Genomic DNA, 21,762 nt, shown 5'->3' with positions numbered 1-21,762 from the left:
CCAAACTGGGTTTGTGAAGGGGAGACAGCTGAATACGAATATACGGAGGCTGCTAGGGGTAATGATGATGCCCCCACCAGAGGGGGAAGCTGAGATAGCGGTGGCGATGGATGCCGAGAAAGCATTTGATAGAGTGGAGTGGGATTATCTGTGGGAGGTGCTGAGGAGATTTGGTTTTGGAGATGAATATGTTGGATGGGTGCAGCTGTTGTATAGGGCCCCAGTGGAGAGTGTGGTCACGAATGGACGGGGAGCTGCATACTTTCGGCTCCATAGAGGGACAAGGCAGGGATGCCCTCTGTCCCCATTATTGTTTGCACTGGCCATTGAGCCCCCTGGGTGGGGGCATTGAGGGGTTCCAAGAAGTGGAGGGGAGTACTTAGAGGAGGAGAAGAACACCGGGTACCTCTGTATGCGGATGATTTGTTGTTATATGTAGCGGACCCGGCGGAGGGGATGCCAGAGATAATGCGGACACTTCGGGAGTTTGGAGAATTCTCAGGATATAAACTGAACATGGGGAAAAGTGAGTTGTTTGTGGTGCATCCAGGGGAGCAGAGCAGAGAAATAGAGGACTTTCCGCTGAGGAAGGTAACGAGGGACTTTCGTTACTTGGGGATCCAGATAGCCAAGAATTGGGGTACATTGCATAGGTTAAATTTAACACGATTGGTGGAACAAATGGAGGAGGACTTCAAGAGATGGGACATGGTATCCCTGTCACTGGCAGGGAGGGTGCAGGCGGTTAAAATGGTAGTCCTCCCGAGATTTCTCTTTGTGTTTCAGTGCCTCCCGGTGGTGATCACGAAGGCTTTTTTTCAAAAGGATCGAAAAGAGTATCATGAGTTTTGTGTGGGCCGGGAAGACCCCGAGAGTGAGGAAGGGATTCTTACAGCGTAGTAGGGAGAGGGGGGGGCTGGCACTACCGAGCCTAAGTGAGTACTACTGGGCCGCCAATATTTCAATAATGAGTAAGTGGATGGGAGAAGAGGAGGGAGCGGCGTGGAAGAGATTGGAGAGGGCGTCCTGTAGGGGGACTAGCCTACAAGCTATGTTGACGGCCCCATTGCCGTTCTCACCGAAGAAATACACCACAAGCCCGGTGGTGGTGGTGGCGACTTTGAAAATTTGGGGACAGCGGAGTCGGCCTAGGGGAAAGACGGGAGCCTTAGTGGGGTCCCCGATAAGAAATAACCATAGGTTTGCCCCGGGGAGAATGGATGGGGGATTTGGAATATGGCAAAGAGCAGGAGTAACGCAACTGAAAGATCTGTTTGTGGATGGTAAGTTCGCAAGTCTGGGAGCGCTGACCGAGAAATATGGGTTGCCCCAAGGGAATGCATTCCGGTATATGCAACTGAGGGCTTTTGCGAGGCAACAGATGAGGGAATTCCCGCAGCTCCCGACGCACGAGGTGCAGGACAGAGTGATCTCAAAGACATGGGTGGGGGACGGTAAGGTGTCAGATATACATAGGGAAATGAGGGACGAGGGGGAGATTATGGTAGATGAGCTGAAAGGGAAATGGGAAGAAGAGCTGGGGGAGGAGATTGAGGAGGGGCTGTGGGCGGATGCCCTAAGTAGGGTAAACTCATCGTCCTCGTGTGCCAGGCTAAGCCTGATTCAATTTAAGGTGTTACACAGGGCGCATATGACTGGAGCACTGCTCAGTAAATTTTTTGGGGTAGAGGTTAGGTGTGCGAGATGCTCGAGAAGCCCAGCGAATCACACCCACATGTTCTGGTCATGTCCTGCACTACAGGGGTTCTGGGTGGGGGTGACAAAGGTGCTTTCGAAAGTAGTGGGGGTCCAGGTCGAACCAAGCTGGGGGTTGGCTATATTTGGGGTTGCACAAGAGCCGGGAGTACAGGAGGCGAGAGAGGCCGATGTTTTGGCCTTTGCGTCCCTAGTAGCCCGGCGCAGGATACTGTTGATGTGGAAGGAAGCCAAGCCCCCGGGGGTGGAGACCTGGATAAATGACATGGCAGGGTTTATAAAGCTGGAACGGATTAAGTTCGTCCTAAGGGGATCGGCTCAAGGGTTCACCAGGCGGTGGCAACCGTTCGGCGAATACCTCACAGAAAGATAGAGGGAATGGAAAAGAAGAAGGCAGCAGCAGCAGCCGGGGGGGGGGGGGGGGGGGGAGGGGGGGAGAGAGAGAGGAACCAGAAGGACTCTCAGGGTTGTTAATATATATGTATAATATGTATAGGTCGTTGCTATAAATAATTGTATATTGGACTGTTAAATCATATTTTTGGAGTGTTTATCTGAGACAAGGCAGTTGCCATTTAGTTTTAGTTTTCATTTTTGTTATATATTATTTATTCTTTGTTTATAAAACAGGTCATTGTTATTTATACTGTTATATTATTGTGTAAAGGATACACAATGTACTGTGATGGTTGACCAAAAATTTTCAATAAAATATTTTTTAAAAAGTTGCTTATTTTTTCGACCAATGTGGATAACCTCACGCTTATTCATATTAAAGTCCATCTGCCAAATTTTGCCCCACTCACCTAACCTATCCATATGTCAAGTTCTTATTTCTTCATTGCAACTTATTGTCCTACTTATTTTGGTGTCATCTGCAAATTTGCCCGTCATTAACATAGATTGTAAATAGTTGGGGCCCCGAGGACTGAACCCTTGGCACCTCACTAGTTACATCTTGCCAACCAGAAAAAGATACATTTATCCTGACTCTGCTTTCTGTTGGTTAACCAGTCCTCGATCCAAAGTAATAAACGCCTAACCCCATGTGATCTTACCTTGTGTAATAATCTGTCGTGCGGCACTCTATCAAATGCCTTCTGGAAGTACAGATATACTACAGCCACAGGATCTGCATTTTGCACTTTGCTTGTTGCATCTTCAAAGAACTCTAACAGATTAGTCAAACACTATTTACCCTTCATGGGGTACTCTGCTGACTGATGGATTGCATTTTGACTTTCCAAATGTTGTTCTTAATTCCTTAATAATGGATTCTAACAATTTCCCAACAACATATGTGGTCTATAACAACTAACTGGTCTATAATTTCCTACTTTATGCCTCCCTTCCTTTTTATTAGCATTTTTCCCACCCACTGGAACATCTCCTACATCCAAGGAATTTTGGAATATTATAACCAATAGATCCACTATCCCCACTCCACTTCCTTCAAGGCCCTAAGATATAGGCCATCAGGTCCTGTTTGCTCAGTACTTTTTCCCCTGCTAATGATGATTGTTTAACGTTCCTCCCTTTCTACTACTTCTACATTACCTGGGACTATTGGGATGATACTAGTACCTTCCACCAAGAGACGAACATTCACTTTAGCTAATATATTTATAAAAGCTTTTGCTGGGACTTTTGCTGGAGGCCATGGTCTGAGTGGTCACACATTTGGCAGCTCCCGCTTGAGGCGGTTTTTTGGGTCCTTTTCCCCAATTAACGGGCAGATGTTCGTTTTTAAACCTAGAGTACCCAATTAATTTTTTCCAATTAAGGGGCAATTTAGCATGGCCAATCCACCTACCATGCACATCTTTGGATTGTGGGGGCGAAACCCACGCAAGCGTCGGGAGAATGTGCAAACTCCACACGGACAGTGACCCAGAGCCGGGATCGACAACGTGAGGCAGCAGTGAAGGATCAACGGCCACTGCGCCACCATGCCGCCCAAGCATTTACCTATTTAATCTTATTTGTCCTATGCCAATTTGCATGTGGCTCAGGCAATAAATCAGAGATTAGTTTCTGCTTCTTACTTTAATATTTAGGCCAAACCTCTTTCCTTGTAGGTAGGTCCTGCCCACGTCATTGGTACCTACATGGACCATGATGACGGAATCCTCCCCACCCAATGCAAATTCCTCAAGCCCTGAGCAGATGCCCTGAACCCTGGCACCAGGCAGGCAACGGAACCTTCTGGGATCTCGCTCTTTGCTGCCGAGAACCCCTGTCTATTCCTTTCACTATACTGCCCCTACTTCCAGCACCATTCCTGTTTGGCCCTCACATTCAAATGGCTTCCTGTGCCATGGGTAGCGTGCTCTAGCACCTTGCAGACCTCACCTTTGTCCACACAGGCTGTGAATACCTCAAACCTGTTTGACAATTACAAAGTCTGCAGCTCCTCTACTACGCTCTCCTTGGTTCCTTTACTTGCCTTAGTCACGGTCACATCCTCCTTTACCTCACTGCTGACCAAAACAGACAACCCTATTCTGAAAATCATGAACGATATCTAGACCAAAGCGTGCCAAGTTTTTCTCCTCTTATCGTTGCGCAGTGCCTGCTTCTAGATAATAATCCTGATCCAAAAATCCTCCAGCTGCTTATACGGTCACGGTAGCACAGTGGTTAGCACTGTTGCTTCACAGCTCCAGGGTCCCAGGTTCGATTCCTGGCGGCATGTTCTCTCCGTGTCTGCGAGGGTTTCCTCCGGGTGCTCCGGTTTCCTCCCATAGTCCAAAGATGTGCAGGTTAGGTGGATTGGCTATGCTAAATTGCCCTTATTGTCCAAAAAGGTCAGGTGGGGTTACTGGGATAGGGTGGAGGTGTGGACTTAAGTAGGGTGCTCTTTCCAAAGGCTGGGTCAGACTCGATAAGCCGAATGGCTTCCTTCTGCACTGCAAATTCTATGATTGTTGCCCATTTTCCTTCCCCAAACTCTATTCTCAACCCTTCACAATCAGCTCTACTTCAATCTGTCAACCTGGTTTGCGTCATTCTCATTCTCTTCTGGTTTAGCACAGGGGCTGGTTTAGCACAGTGGGCTAAACAGCTGGCTTGTAATGCAGAAGACCAGCAGCGCGGGTTCAATTCCCATACCGGCCTCTTCGAACAGGCACCGGAATGTGGCGACTAGGGGCTTTTCACAGCAACTTCATTGGAGCCTACTTGTGACAATAACTGATTATTATTCTCTATCATCATCTTAAAGCTTAGTATATTGTGGTCACTATTGCCCAATGTTCCCTTACTTTTGTTACTCTTACCTGCTGTAGTTCATTGCTAATTGCTACATTTAATAGCACATCTTCCCTTGTTGGACTTTTTACATTTTGGGTTAGAAAGTAGTCCTGTACACATTGTGGGAACTCTATTTCGTTATCCCCATTACATACCTTTGCTGTCCAATCAACAGAATGTACTTTTACAAAATTTTCCCAATTAAGGGGCAATTTAGCATGGCCAATCCACCTACCCTGCACATCTTTGGGCTGTGAGGGTGAGACACGTGGAAAATGTGCAAACTCCACACAGACCGTGACCCAGGACAGGTCCTCAGTGCCGTGAGGCAGTGTTCTCCAATCAACAGAGCAGCTGAAAACCCCATGACTGTTATTCAATGCTTTTTACTCAATTCTCTCATTCGTATGCATATTCTTCCTCCAACGCCCTTCCAATATTAGATGATCTGTAAACTACACACAATAGTGTGATTGATCCTTATGGATTCTCTTTTTACGTTGCTGTTAGCTGCATTCACGCAGTACTTTCTGCTGCATTACTCCATCTATTATTTCTTCAAAAAAATTAAGATCGGTAAAGTATGAACTTCCTTCTTATAATCCATGCTATTAATTATGTTTTCAGACTGATATTTTGCAATTACACCTCTATGAGTCCCATTATCTTTCCTACCATTGACAATAAACTAACTGTTCTATCTCCCATTTTAAATACAGGAATATAGTCTATATATTTATATATAGTCCTTCAATCCTCAGTTTCTAATGAAACTCGCCAAATCCACTATCTCTGCATAAGCATCTTTTTGTACTGTATGTGTGAATGCAACTTCTTTAAAAAATAAATTTAGAATGCCCAATTAATTTTTTCCAATAAAGGGGCAATTTAGCATGGCCAATCCACTAATCCTGCACATCTTTGGGTTGTGGGGGCGAAATCCACGCAAACACGGGGAGAATGTGCAAACTCCACACGGACAGTGACCCAGAGCCGGGATCGAACCTGGGACCTCAGCGCCGCAAGGAAGCAACGCTATCCACTGCGCCACCGTGTTGCCCTTTGTGTGAATGCAACTTGATACAATACTGATAAATGCCTGGGACACCGTTTCTTTTATGCCTCATTCGGGGGCCCCTCCTCTAACTTTCTGCAAAGCCTTGTTAAGGATTAATGTGTTCAGAAATGGAGCTAAGTAATAACAAATGTAAGCAACAAAACCAAGTACTGCAAGTTTGTTAAGTAGTTAAGTAGTTCCATGCCAGATCAGAAAGCAAATTAAGTAATAGGCAGGAAGGGAACACTGGGTATTGGGACCGAAACCCTTTCAAAGGAAAAAGAGGGGCATGGATAGAGTGGATGGGCAGGCACTCTTTCACAGGGTGGAGGGGTCAGTCACTAGGGGGCATAGGTTTAAGGTCCATGGGGGAAAGTTTAGAGGAGATGTGAGAGGCAAGATTTTTTACGCAGAGGGTGGCGAGTGCCTGGAACGCGATGTCAGGGGAGGTTGTGGAAGCAGATACATTAACGGCGTTCAAAAGGCACATTGATGGGTATAGAGGGATACGGCACGAGGAAGTGCTGAGAATTTTGGCAAAGGTTGGTATCAGGACCAATACAGGCTTGGAGGGCAGAAGGGCCTGTTCCTGTGCTGTATTGTTCTTTGATCGCACACATGAAAGTCATTAACATTTTTCACATTCATTCAACATCGCCATTTAATGATAAGTATACGAAGCAGTACAGAAAATTGGTAAAGAGATTCTATTCTGGAAGACCTAGAACTTCAGGATGGTTTGATACACAGATCCATTTATCTGCCTGAGCGGTTATTAGTCAAGAGAGACCTTTTGAATATTGGATCAAAAAACAACCATGAAAAAGTGTTACTTAGGAACATCATACAATGAAGAAATAACCTGTAAACAACTGTTGTGGTTATTTATCACTAAAAGGGCGAATCTTAAAATCTAATTGGGCTGCTACAAGATAATAGTATTAACTGTCAGTGGCTAAAAATGAATAAATATTGGTGAGGCCAAGTAGTGGCCATTTACAGTAGTGGTCAGTGCTTGTCCAAAATGCAAATCTAACAAAACAAAAGTAAAATGCTCCAAAGTTCTAAAATCTCTTTCTTGCAGAATAATTAAAAGTCAACTGCTCATTCGTACCACACCTTCTCTAACGGAGGAGATGTAATACCCATCCACAGTCCGCACCCTGTGCATACAAAAATATGATGGTGCCATTCTCTAACTCCTATCGCCATCCCAATGCCTGAAAACTTGGAAGCTTCAGTTGGTTAAAATTCCTGGGCCTGGAGGGTTAGAAAAGGCTGCTTCCCAATTGGTGGATTTTCACAGCCTTTTCCAATCCTTTAAAGAGCTGCCCAACTCTGGATGTGCACAAGCACAAAGATGAGAGCAACCAGCAGGAAGGTCACAAGCTAGATTCACTTGAAGCAAAGACCAGTGCTGCTTATATTCCACCCCATTGCTGGGATGGAGTCAACTGCAACCATTTCTATGCAATGACTGAATAAATGAGGAAGTAAGGATTAGCTGCATTGACTTTAGTCTGCTGATACTGAGTGTCCAGATAGACACAAGAGGATTGATTACTTAGGAATCTGGTGGCTGTCAAGTACCCAAATTTCAACAACAGGTGGCAGCTTCAGGATAGAATGGGAAACATTGGTGCAGCAAATAAAAATAAATACATCTTAGGTAGGAAATACAAGAAAGTAACCACCATTTAATGACAGAGCCAATTAAATTAACAGCAATTTTTAGACCAACCTTCATCTCTGTTCTGCGGCAACTGTGACTGGTTGTTGTCTGATCCCCCCTCTTCCTGTTGTTTCTGCTTTATTCTCAGAAACAGAGCTTTTTGTTTGGCTGGAAGGAAGTCTGGAACAGTGACAGTAGGCTTACGACTTGCCGAACTGCTGGCATCCGATTCGGTGTCACTATCTCTAGAATCGTCTGTACCCAAGTAAGATTGATGATCTCTCTGGTCAGGTGCCAAATTTGAAATGCCATCTAGATATTAAAAAAGAACATACAAACAAATTTGCTCATTAAATTTATAAGATACTTTCCAATGTGTCATTAAAAAGGCACTTCACGGAAACTAGCTATCTGTCTTATTTGTACTTTTTTGAAATAAATATATCTTTTGCCATTCAATTTTATTGCAATATGATGTTCAGATGAACTTCTACTTTGTGTTGTCTTGCCCCATGGCAAATAAATAATTTCCAGGTATTTATCATGACATATTATGGTGTTAGGCAATGTATGAGACTTGTCAGTTAAAATACTTTGCCTACATATCTGGTTGGGATGCAAAAGCCCAGTAAAGGCTCATGATTTACCAAGGGAGAATTAAAAGCAAGAAGCCTTTCTTGTATGGTTCCACAATGCACAATTCTCAAACAAATAACTAAAACAAAATCAGTTTAAAATACCTTATCGCAATGCTGTAGGAGCTTTGCATATATAACAAATGAGGCTTTAAAAAAAATAAAAATTTAGAGTACCCAATTCATTTTTTCCAATTAAGGGGCAATTTAGCATGGCCAATCCACCTACCCTGCACATCTTTGGGTTGTGGGGGCGAAACCCACGCAAACACGGGGAGAATGTGCAAACTCCACACGGACAAGTGACTCAGAGCCGGGGTCAAACCTGGGACCTTGATGCCGTGAGACCGCAGTGACCCACTGCGCCAACGTGCTGCCCTCCAAATTAGGCATTTTTAACAGCAAGATAAAATTCTGTGTAAAATTGGCTCAACTGGTCCATGCTGGTCTTTATGCTCCGTACTAAACCGATCAGCATTACCTTTTATTCCTTTCCCTTGTTCCATAAAGTATGGTTCAACAACGTGAACCATTAACTCCTGATCACTTGAAACTGTTTATTATACCAAAGGATAGTAGGAATGTTTGGTCCAACTGCAGTTTTAGTTGAAGACCAGGTTAAAAATGTGAATACAAATCTTGTTGTCAATTCTGCATCTGAACAATTGTTATTTTAAACATTATATGTTTCACACGGTATCTTTGAACAAATTCATGCCGTACCTCCCATGTGGTTCTCTTGCTCCAAACCATGCACTACTTTCTGTGAATAGTAAGAATTATAGAAGTCCACTGGATTTTGGATTTGTGGGTATGCGATGTCTTGCTGGTATGCAAAGTCTTGCTGCATTTGTTGAGATGCATCAACTGTAAATTGTGGATGAGTCTGTGATGGTGGTAGTATCTGATGCTCCATGGGCATGTTCATCATAGCTCCCTGAAATCCCATCTGACTTGGAGCTTCATTTGGTCCTGCATTTATTGGTGGACCTGGAAATCCTGGTGGAAGAGGTAAACCAGGGTGTCCTGGAGGAATTGGTGGGCCTTGTAACACTGGCTGCCCAGGTAAGCCTGGAGGCATGACTGGTCCAGGCAGACCTTGTGGAACTGGCAGATGTGGAGGACAAGGAGGACCAAAACCACCTGGAGTCTCTGGAGGTCCATTGGGCCCTGGAGGCATCATGTTTTGTTCCGGACCTGGGCCTGCTCCAAACATCTGAGGGGGAGGAGGTAGTTGATCTTCTTCAAATGGAGGATGTGGGGGTGAAGGGGAGTCAGAAAACTGTGGCCTACAAAAAAGCAAATTATTAATGAAAAACAGGTTGAAAGTCATCTATTCATCTGAACCAATTTAAAAGGAATTTAAATTACCATTTAATAGTCACATCCTCGAAGCCAGACTCAATTATTTTTTAAAAACACCACCCTCAGAAGTAAACAACAATCACATTGTTGTGTAAACACCAATCACATAAATCGCTGGCTTTGAAAGCAGACCAAGGCAGGCCAGCAGCACGGTTCAATTCCCGTAATAGCCTCCCCGAACAGGCGCCGGAATGTGGCGACTAGGGGCTTTTCACAGTAACTTCATTTGAAGCCTACTTGTGACAATAAGAGATTTTCATTTCATTTATAATGAATGCCTCACAATATCTGTTTAATAGAAGTTACTGCTTTCTCTCATTCCCTTCATCATCTCGAGCTGAAAAGAGCCTGCCTTTCCGACCAGCTAATGCTGTGTCCTGTACAAGTTCAGCATAATCTCCTTGCTCTTCTACTCTATGCCTCTATTAATAAAGCCCACAATACTGTATGCTTTATCAACTGCTGTCTCCACCTGCCCTGCCACCTACAATTATCTATGCACATATACACCCAGGTACCTCTGCTCCTGCACCGCCTTAGGATTTGTACCCCTCATGTTATATTATCGCTCCATGTTCTTCCTATCAAAATGCATCACCTCACATATCTTCCCACTCCACCAACTTGTCCGTGTCCATTTAAAGTTCTACATAATGTCCTCTGTGATATTGTGAAATGTTCAGAATACAAAGGGCTAATGTCATATCATACATTAACCACTAGATGGAGCTAGATGCAGAACTCTAAAGCACTGACACACAGGCTTCTGCGAGAAGGCTGGAGAGGAGAGCATAGGAGTAGTGTGAGAGATAGGAGTACAGTTATAGATAGAGCGTAGAGACGAGTATTAGTTGAGTCGACATTCTTGACCCTGGTATCAGCGACACAACATCTCATTCTGGAGTCACATCTGGCTGCAGAAACACCTGTCTGTTCTCCCAACTAAGGAATCCCATATCACTATTATTCTTCCTCCTCTCCTGTATAGCAGTGGGGCCACAAGCTTGGCTCGGATTGTGCATCTCAGAGGAACCAGCACCCTGACCTGTTTGGCGAAGTGGACTGAGACTCACAGCTCCAGAGCTTCACTCGATTTTGCTCCCCAGTTAGGATGGGCTTAAATTCAGACCAAATATTCCCACACCTAGCCCAACATCAGTATGAACCAAATTTTCTTTTCACTGAAACTAACTGTAGCGAAAAGGCATGCATATCAAGTCTTGGAGCCAAGTTAGCTATTGCACAAATGTTGATCATTGGGAGGAGGCAACAAAGCCCTCAAAATATGGAAACAATTGCCGATAAATGACAAAGTGCAGTTTTATGTATGTCGGCCACCATCGATCAGGCACATTATACTATGTTTTAAACTCCGTTTGCTTTGAATGGAGCTTGTAACCTATTTTATAGAATAAATAAATAATCTTTATTGTCACAAGTAGGCTTACATTAACACTGCAATGAAGTTACTGTGAAAAGCCCCTAGTTGCCACATTCCGGCGACTGTTCGGGTACACAGAGGGAGAATTCAGAATTCTCAGCTGGTATGGGAATTGAACCTGCGCTGTTGGCCTTGTTCTGCATCACAAACCAGCTGTCTAGCCCACTGAGCTAAACCAGCCCCTATATGATTCAATTAATTAGATAATCATAGAATCATAGAATTTACAGTGCAGAAGGAGGCCATTCGGCCCATTGAGTCTGCACCGGGTCTTGGAAAGAGCACCCTATCCAAGGTGAACACCGCCACCCTAGCCCCATAACTCCACCCAACACTAAGGGCAATTTTGGACACCAAGGGCAATTTATCATGGCCAATCCACCCAACCTGCACATCTTTGGACTGTAGGAGGAAACCGGAGAACCCGGAGGAAACCCACGCACACACGGGGAGGATGTGCAGACTCCGCACAGACAGTGACCCAAGCTGGAATCGAACCTGGGACCCTGGAGCTGTGAAGCAATTGTGCTATCCACAATGCTACCGTGCTGCCCAATGTTTGATCACTGGCTGTTAGTCCAATCGATACATATTAAAATTAACATACCTCCGTCCCATCTTGTGAACAAAGACACTTGTTGGCTGTACAACAATATCAAAGATAGAGGGAATCCTCGACCCTGGTGAAGTTGCTTGTGGCTGGTTGCCAGGTGGACCCATCGGCATTGGACCAGGATAGTTTGGTGGTTGTGGAGGAGTTGGCAATAATCCAACTCCTGGTGGTGGCTTTGGAAGAGGAGCTATACCTTGTTTCCTAAGTTCTTCCAATTCAAGTTTATCATCATCTTCGTGATAGACATACTCATAATCATATTCATAATGATCAAAATCATTGGTATGGCTGTGGTCATGGTTGTTGTCATAATTCATACTTTCATTGTTCAATACCTGATAAAATATAATATTAATTTGTCAAGCAGATTTAGGTTTAATAAAACATTTTGCAAAATTTATGAAATCAAGCAACTCATTACATCTAAAGGAACATTTCCCTTAATAAAATGTAAAAACAAAATTTTAATACTCATCAATTAAATAATGTTATGATCTCTGTAGAGGCCATTAATGTTTTTTTCTATAAATTTAGAGTACCCAATTTTTTTTTCCCAATTAAGGGGCAATTTAGCGTGGCCACTCCACCTAGCCCATATCTTTGGGTTGTGGGGGCGAGACCCACGCAGACACGGGAAGAATGTGCAAACTCTGCATGGGCAATGACCAGGGACCAGAATTGAACCCGGGTCCTCGGCACAGTGGGCAGCAATGCTATCCATTAGGCCACCGTGCTGCCCTTGAGACCATTAATGTTTAAAGAGAAATTCAACGGGCGATTAATTGGCACTAGGCCAAAATGTTTCACTATTTTTAAGAAAAACACACATTACTGTAGAAAAACACATTTAATAAAGCAAGCACTATTAATTTAACACGGAGGCGGGTATGTAAAGACGCAAGATTATAAATCCAGTTTTATTTCTTTCAGTCCAGTATCTGGCTTAAATGACGATTCTTCATGAATCTTAAAATAAGCTTTAAACAACTCAATCATAGGTAACACACCTGGCTCTATACTATCCCAGACGTGCGCACACACACACAAACACACCACAGAAGCTGGATGGACAGCCAGTGAAATGGAACTGAAGTTAAGTGATACATTTCATGTTCTAAATCGCATATATTTATTGACAAACCTTGTCCAACAGCTCCCTTGTTTCTTCAGTAAGTGGGGCATGAGAGAATTTGCAGTTGTCTCCTTGATAGCACTTTGCTCCTGTGTGGTAGAACTTACATGGATATTCACGTAAAAATACATTAAGGAATGTAACTAATCAGAATACTTAAAAACAAGGAGAACTCAGAAAAGCAGTGAGAGTTCAGTGAGCAAAGGGGCCACAAATGTGATGGGAGTTCAGCGAGCAGAGGGGTCATAAAGGCAGCGGGAGTTCAATGGGCAGAGGGCTAATTTGTACATGCTTGTTCACAAAATTAATAGTCATGCAGACAAATGCAAATTAATTAAAGAAAGCCAGCATGAATTTCTTAAGGAAAAAACCATGTTTAACTAACTTGGGAGTTTTGGAAAAGGTAACAGAGGGTTGCTGAGGACAGTGCGGTGATGTGGTGAACATGGACTTCCCAAAATTGTGGTGGTTTTCCCCCATATTGACTGGGACTCCCTTAGTGCCAGACATTCGGATAAACAGAACATACAGTGCAGAAGGAGGCCATTCGGCCCATTGAGTCTGCACCGACCCACTTAAGCCCTCACTTCCACCCTATCCCCAGAACCCAATAACCCCTCCTAACCTTTTTGGTCACGAAGGGCAATTTATCATGGTCAATCCACCTAACCCGCATGTCTTTGGACTGTGGGAGGAAACTGGAGCACCTGGAGGAAACCCACGCAGACACGAGGAGAACGTGCTGTAGCCACCTTAAATGGCTGATTCCTGATTAATTTGGCCAAAACCCGATGTAAAATGGCTAACCGAAAAGGCTGATGGGAAAAGCAGCCAACAGGGCACAAACAGACAGCTGCAGACAGAACAGCGTATTCGGCTCTGGGGAAGTCGGCCCAGATCGATACCTGCAACCATTAGCAGCACCATCAACCCAGACATCTGCAGTTTAATCGGCTATCCCCGGGAACAATTGCAACAAATTAGTAATTGAATGCCAATCCAGACCTCTCGGCGCCAGCAGTGGCCGAGACAAAGAAAGGTGAACGACCACCCCCCGATCAAGGAATCGGCCCATTATTGGAGCATATCGAACCCAGTGATTGGGAACAAGTCCAATCACTTGGGACCAGGGTCAAGGTCCGCCCCGAGAGGCGGGAAGCCCCTGGGAACTATAAAAATAGGGGCCAAGTTCATATCAACCCATCTCTCCCTTCTTCGCCTGCTCGCAACCTTCGCATGAACCATCGACAAGAAACCGTAAGTTTGACTCCAGCGATCGCTACCCGATAGAGACTCCTAGCCATCGACCTGTATCAGCCTTTGAATCCCGCAGGCCAGACCCAATTCGATAAGCCATTCGTTTCCCTGACCTGGTGGGCCATTCCCAAAAGTTAAGTATTGGCCAGTAGTGGTAGGTAGTAGTCTAGAAAGTAGCATTATTGTATAAGTATTTATTGCTGTATATAATAAATGACCATTGATTTTACTCTTACTAAGCGGTGTGCTGTCTTATTAATCATAACTAGAGCTTGAACCACGTGGCAGAAAGATACCTGGCGACTCGTGAGCAAAGGTGACAGAATTAGAGCTAATAAAACTAAGGCTAATAAGAGCAACAGTGCAGACTCTGCACAGGCAGTGACCCAGCGGGGAATCGAACCTGGGACCCTGGCGCTGTGAAGCCACAGTGCTATCCACTTGTGCTACCGTGCTGCCCTTCGATGGATGGAGAACAATTTGTTAGGTGTGTCCAAGAGGGTTTTTTGAAATAGAATGTCGATAGTCCAACCAGGGAGGGGGCCTTACTGGACCGAATATTGGGGAATGAACCCGGCCAGACAAAGTTTCAGTCGGGGAACATTTTGGGAATAATCATAATAATTCCGTAAGGTTTTCAATGGAGAAGGACAAGAGTGGTCCTCAAGTGAGGATGCTAAATTGGGGGAAAACTAACTACAACAGAATTTGGCAAGAACTGGATATTATGGATTGGGAGTGGCTGTTTGAGGGCAAATCCACATTTGATATGTGCCCGTCTTTTAGAGACCAGATGATTAAAGTGCAGGGCAGGCACTTTCCTGCAAAATGAAGGACAGAAATGGCAAGATTAGGGAACCATGGATGACAGAAGAAATTGGGAGACTAATAAAAAAGAAAAAGGAAGCATACAGAAGGTCTAGACAACTAAAAACAGATAAAACGTTTGAAGAATATAGGGGAAATAGGAACAAACTCAAACGGGGAGTTAGGAGGGCTAAAAGGGGACATGAAGTGTATTTGGCAAGGGAAATCCTAAGGCCTTTTATACATATATAAGGAGCAAGAGGTAGTTTGGGAAAGAGTAGGCAAAAGTGGGAAGTTATGTGTGGAGTCAGAGGAAGTGGGTGAGATCCTTAATGAGTACTTTGCATCGGTATTCACCAAGGCGAGTGACATGGAGGAACATGGGGGGGGGGGGGGGGGGTGAATACTCCAGGACATGTCAGCATAATGAAGGACGAAGTGTTGGATATCTTAAAATGCATTCAGGTAGACAAGTACCCTGGGCTGGATGGGATATATCTCAGGTTACTGTGGGAGGCAAGAGAAATAACTGGTGCCTTAACAGATATCTTTGCATCATCTTTGACCACAGGTGAGGTTCCAGAGAACTGGAGAATAGCCAATGTTGTCCCTTTGTTTAAGGGAAGCAGGGATAATCCAAGTAATTATAGGCCGGTGAGCCTGAAATCAGTGGTGGGCAAATTGTTGGAGAAGATACTGAGGGACAGGATTTATTCAGATTTGGAAACGAATGGACTTATTAGTGATAGGCAACATGGTTTTGTGTGGGGAAGGTCACGTCTTACCAACTTGATAGTTTTTTGGGGAGGTGACAAAATTAATTGATGAAGGAAAGGCTCATGGACGTCACCTACATGGACTTTAGTAAGGCGTTTGACAAGGTCCCTCATGACAGGCTGGTACAAAAGGTTAAGTTGCATGGGATTTGGGGTGTGCTGGCTAGATGGATAAAGAACTGGCTTGGCAACAGGAGACAGAGAGCAACAGTGGAAGTGAGCTTTTCAGAATGGAGATCTTTAACTGGTGGCATTCCACAGGATTCAGTGATGGGATCACTGTTGGATAGAGACAAATAAAATGATCTGGAGGAAAATGTAGATGGTCTGATTAGCAAGTTTACAGATTACATTAAGATAGGTGGAGTTACAGATAGTGAAGGGAACTGTCAGAGAATACAGCAGAATACAGATAGATTGGACAGTTGGGCAGAGAAATGGCAGATGGAGCAATCCGGACAAATGAGAGGTGATGCATTTATGAAGATCAAATTCAGCTGCGAATTGTACAGTAAATGTCAAAACCCTGAGGAGTTCAAATCCATAGTTCCATGAAAGTGGCAATACAGGTGGATAAGGTGGTCAAGAAGGCATAAGGCATGCTTGCCTTCATCGGTCAGGGCATTGAATACAAGAGTCATATTACAGTTGCATAAAACTTTAGTTAGGCCACATTTGCAATTCTCGTCTCCACACTACCAGAAGGACATGGATGCTTTGGAGAGAGTGCTAAGAAGGTTTACCAGGTGTTGCCTGGTCTGGAGGGTGGTAGCTATGAGGAGAGATTGAATAAACTCGGATTGTTTTCATTGGAAAGATGGAGGCCGAGGGGAGTCTGGATCGCGGTCTACTAAATTATGAGAGGTATAGACAGGATCAATAGTCAGAAGCTTTTTCCCAGGGTGGAAGATTCAATTACAAGGGGCACAGGTTTAAGTGGGAGGGGCAAAGTTTAGGGAAGGGGTTAGGGAAAAGTTGGAGAGGGTGGTGGGTGCCTGGAACGTGTTACCAGTGGAGGAGGAAGACATGATAGCAATGTTTAAGATATATTTTGATAGACACGTGAATGGATGGGGAATGGAGAGATACAGATCGTTTGGGTAATAAGTAGGAGGTCTAAATAAGGAATTTGGATCAGTGAAGACTTGGTGGGGCAAAGGGCCTGTTCCTGTGCTGTAATGTTCTTTGTTAATGTGAACGGATTGAGAGTAAGGGGGCACACATTTAAATTAATTGGCAAAAGACACAAAAGTAACTGGAGGGGAAACCTTTTTACGCAGTAAGTGGTTAAGTTCTGGAATGCACAGTACGAGACTGTGGTGGAGTCAGGTTCAATTGAAGCACTCAAAAGAGAATTAATACTTTTATGTGCAGAGGAAGAATGTGCAGGTTATGAGTAGAAGGGGGGGAAATGGCACGAAGTGAATTTCTCAGAAAGCCCTCCAACTTTCTTTTGAGACTTCATGACTGGACTCCTCAGCTCAAGCATAGGCTTCACTGCCTTCTTGCTTCGCGAGTTTAAAAAAAAATGAACATCCTCGATTTCCAATGACCTTAATGCTTATAATTCCTGGTTCACTTGTCTGTCTGTTCCAAACTGACTGCTTCCAAGTTCACCGAAGATGGTCTGTTTTTTGTGAGAAACACACAGATCAATTAAACAAAGGAACCTCCCTAACTGCCACAGCAACATGGCATGTTACAGGATGCTCCAAACAGAAATAGAAACAAATAATCTTTTACTTCAAGACAGCTCTAATTCTGTAACTCACATGAAGAATTTATATTTCTTAAAAAAACAAATTCTCCAATTACGGGGCAATTTAGCGTGGCCAATCCACCTACCAGCACATTTTTGGGTTGTGGGGGTGAGACCCATACAGACACGGGGAAAATGTGCAAACTCCACACGGACAGTGACCCAGGGCCTCGGCGCCATGAGGCAGAAATGCTAACCACTGCGCCATCATTCCGCCCTAGAATTTATATTTCTAATGGAGTTAACAGCCCTCTCTCCAGACTTGTTAGTTCTAACAAGACAATCCCATATTTACAAAGCTGCCTTTGGCTTCTATTGATCTGTGACAACATGAATAAGTTAAATCCCTTATTGAAATAATTACAGACATCACGATTCAAAGTTCAACGGTGGGTCCATCCATTGTTTTTTCACACCATCAACTTTGGCCTTCTTGAATGAACAGGTTATCTTTCCAGTTTCTCAATCAAGTTTCTATTTATCCACATTTAAAAATAAATCGCCAAACCAAAAGGTATTTTCAAAAACATGAGCTTTGAAAGATGTTCACAACAGTAGCTTTACAAATCAGATTTACATGCTTATTATTTCAGAAAGAAAAGTCATTTTGTCAAAGCTTTTCGTCTTGTACCCATCAGAGGACATCCGCAAAAAATACTAATTCAGTGGAAATAAAAAAATTTGAGCCTCAGGCTGTTTCACACTGCCGCTATGCAGCAGCAACACAAAGCGGTATTTGTCACTAGCAGGATGCTGCCGGCAAGCCAAAAGGTCGCTCTGCCTATAAAACAATGGGCAATGTGGTATATAAATTTCACTGCCAGTGTGATGCTAGGTATGTAGGACGTATGTCCCAAGACTGGCAGATCGTAACAAACAGCATGGCACTTCCGCTATTTGCAACAGGAAAGATACAGACCATATGTACCTAACCAGCCCATGCTCGCAAAACTCAAAAGTGTCCAATATTAAGACGTGATTCCGCGATTAGACAACATTCGCTAAATAATCTTCAAATTAAGCTAAGAACTACACTGACAAACAACCTATGATCATCAGTCGGGCTCGCAGTGTGGCGCATTTAAATTTACTGGAAAGCTACATATATTAATACACAAGGCCCTGTTCTTTGCAGACAAAAATAACGTACACAATTGTCCCTGGTCCTTCTTTAAATACATAAAGAGGAAGAATGGGCTAAAGTGAACATAGAATGCTCTCTTCGAGAATGAGACTTTGGAAATAATAATAGGGAACGAGGAAATGGCAGAGGAGTTATACAAATACTTTGCATCAGTTTTCACGTAGAAGACACTAATCGCATTCCAAAAATATGAAATAATCAAGGACCAAAAAGGGGAGGAGCTGGGAGGAAATAAATACAGTAACTATAACTACAGAAAATATCAGTGAAACTAGTGGGGCTAAAGGCTGTTAAGTCTCCTGGACCAGATGGGTTACATTAAAGGAAGTAGCTAGATAGTGGATGCACTGGTAGTAATCCTGCAAATAAATTTTGAATAAGTCCGAGGGTTGGAAAATGTCCACTGTAATACCTTATTCAGAAAGGGAGGGAGACAAAAAACAACTATAGGCCAGTTAGTTTGACATCTGTCATTGCGAAAATATTAAGAGCTCATTATAAAAGAACATAATAGCAGAGCATGTAGAAATACATAATGTAGTCAAGTAGAGTCAGCATGGCTCCATGAAGGGGAAATTATGCCTGACAAATTTAGAATTCTTTGAGATGGTAATGAGCAATATAGTTAAAGTGGAACCAGCACTTGGGTTTCCAAAAAGCGTTTGATAAGGTACTATGCAAAAGGTTACTTAAGCTAAGAGCTCATCGTGTTGGGGGTAGTATATTCGCATGGACAGAGGATTAGCTAACAGAAGATAAAGAGATGGGATAAGAGGAAAATTTTCACGATGACAACCTGTGACTAGGGGAATGCTACAAGTATCAATGCTGGGGCCACAATTATTTACAAAATATAATTAATGACTTGGACAAGGTCAGTCAATGTACTCTTGCCAAGTTTCCAGATGGCACAAAAATAGAATCATAGAATTCCTACACTGCAGAAGGCCATTCAATCCATTGATTCTACACCGACCCTCTGAAAGAGAACTCTATCCTAGCCCATTCCCGTAACCCCACCGAACCTGCACGTCTTTCTGACACTAAGGGGCTACTTAGCATGGCCAACCCACCCAACCTGCACATCTCTGGACTGTGGGAGGAAACTGGAGCAATCGTAGGAAACCCACGAGGAAACAGAAGGAAGTGCAAACTCCAAACAGTCACCCAAGGCCAGAATTAAACCTGGATCCCTTGTGCTGTGAGGCAGCAGTGCTAACCACTGTGCCATACATAATGACGGTCATTAAGTATGCTCAAGGCTGAGATAGGTGGGAAGGCAATTGGTGAGGATGACACAGAGTCTACAAAGGGTTATAGACAGTTATGTGATTGGGAAAAAACTTGGAAATGAAATATAATGTAGGAAAATGTGAAGTTATGCACTTTGGTAGGAAACATAAAGGAGTTGAATATTGCTTAAATTGAGAAAGAATGCAGAGAGCTACAACACAGAGGGATTGTAGGTCTCCGTGTATCAATTACAGAGGGTGAGCATGCAAGTTCAACAGGTAATAGGGAAGGCAAATGGAATGTTGCCCTTTATTTCAAAGTGAATGGAGTGTAAGCAGCCTTGCTAAAAATATAAAAGGCACTAGTTCGACCACACCTGGAATACTGTGAACAGTTTTGGTCCCCTTATCTAAGATATACGTGCATTGGAGGCAGTCGAGAGAAGGTTCACGAGGTTGATCCTGGGTATGGAGGGATTTTAGTTTGGGTCGGTACTCACTGGAGCTTTGAAGAATGAGAGGCATTGAGACATGTAGGATTCTCAGGGGGCTTGATAGGGTAGATAATGAGAGGTTGCTTCCCCTTGTGGGAGAATTAAGGACAAGAGGGCATAATTTCAGAGTAAGGGCAGCACGGTGGCACAGTGGCTAGCATTGCTGCCTCATGGCACCGAGGTCCCAGGTTCGATCCCGGCTCTGGGTCACTGTCCGTGTGGAGTTTGCACACTCTCCCCATGTTTGAGTGGGTTTCGATGCCACAGCCCAAAGTATATGCTAGGTAGATGGATTGATCATGCTAAATTTTTTTAAATAAAATAAATAATCTCAGAGTAAGTGGTCACCATTTAAGACAGGGATGAGGAGGAATTGCTTCTCTTAAAGGGTAGTGAATCTGTGGAATTCTTTACTGCAGAGAACTGTAGAGCTGGGTCGTTAATCATAAAATCTCTACAGTGCAGGAGGCCATTTGGCCGATTGGATCTGCACCAAACCTCCGAAATAGCACCCTGCCATGGCTCAATCCCCCACCCTATACCCAAAACCCCATCTCGGGGCAATATAGCATAGCCAATCCACCTAACCTGCACATCTTTTTAGACTGTGGGAGGAAACCGGAGCACCCAGAGGAAAACTCTCACAGGCACGGGAAGAACGTCCAAGCAGTCACCCGAGTTCAGAATCGAACCTGGGTCTCTGGCGCTGAGGCAGCAGTGCTAACCACTGTGCCACCGTGCCGCCCACCCCTGGTGAAATATGTTAAAGTCTGAGATAAACAGATTTTTTTAATCAGTAAGGGAATAAAGGGTTATGGGGATAGGTGACAAAATAAAGTTGAGGATTATCAAATCAGGCACGATCTCATTGAATGGTGGAGCAGATTTGATGGGGCCAAATGATCTACTTTTGTTCCTACGACTTATGGTTCCAGCTAAACAAAATAAGTGAATTGCTGGTTTATTCCTCAGGGCAATGTCTCGACCAGAGTTGAGCAACCTGGTTTAAAGAGTTTTTTTAAACTGTCAAGTCATCATTAACTGGTGCATCAGCAATGCCAACGCCGTTTCCATCAGGGTCCACTTACCAACCAATCAGTACTCTCTCCTATGCAGTACAAACTATCGTTTTGTGATATTGATATTCTTGCATTTGTTCTGATGAATGCAAGACGGAAAGAACAAAGAACAATACAGCACAGAACAGGCCCTTCGGCCCTCCAAGCCTGCGCTGATCACAAGTCCTATCTAGACCAACCGCCTTTACCCTTCTATATCCAGTCTGTTCATGTGCCTACCCAGATAAGTCTTAACTGTCGCTAACGTATCTGCCTCAACCACCTCACTTGGCAGTGCATTCCAGGCCACCACTATCATCTGTGTAAAAAAAACTTCCCCCACACATCTCCA

At 43.9% G+C, this 21,762-nt stretch overlaps 1 protein-coding gene across 3 annotated transcripts in view; it reads right to left on the bottom strand.

Moving 5' to 3' along the window:
- zc3h6 (zinc finger CCCH-type containing 6) overlaps positions 1–21,762 on the bottom strand; it is a 107,822-nt gene that overhangs the window by 20,715 nt on the left and 65,345 nt on the right. For all 3 annotated transcript variants that reach the window (XM_072500100.1, XM_072500101.1, XM_072500102.1), the window contains exons 8-11: positions 12,893–13,002; positions 11,746–12,086; positions 9,056–9,621; positions 7,767–8,009 (exon numbers count right to left, since the gene is read on the bottom strand). In XM_072500100.1, the coding sequence (XP_072356201.1) occupies positions 7,767–8,009; positions 9,056–9,621; positions 11,746–12,086; positions 12,893–13,002 (1,260 nt within the window). The remainder of the gene's footprint in view (positions 1–7,766; positions 8,010–9,055; positions 9,622–11,745; positions 12,087–12,892; positions 13,003–21,762) is intronic.

Source organism: Scyliorhinus torazame, chromosome 4, assembly GCF_047496885.1.
Source record: "Scyliorhinus torazame isolate Kashiwa2021f chromosome 4, sScyTor2.1, whole genome shotgun sequence".
NCBI lineage: Eukaryota > Metazoa > Chordata > Chondrichthyes > Carcharhiniformes > Scyliorhinidae > Scyliorhinus > Scyliorhinus torazame.
Note: the sequence above shows the minus strand (reverse complement) of the source record. Positions and strands in the feature narration are given on the sequence as shown.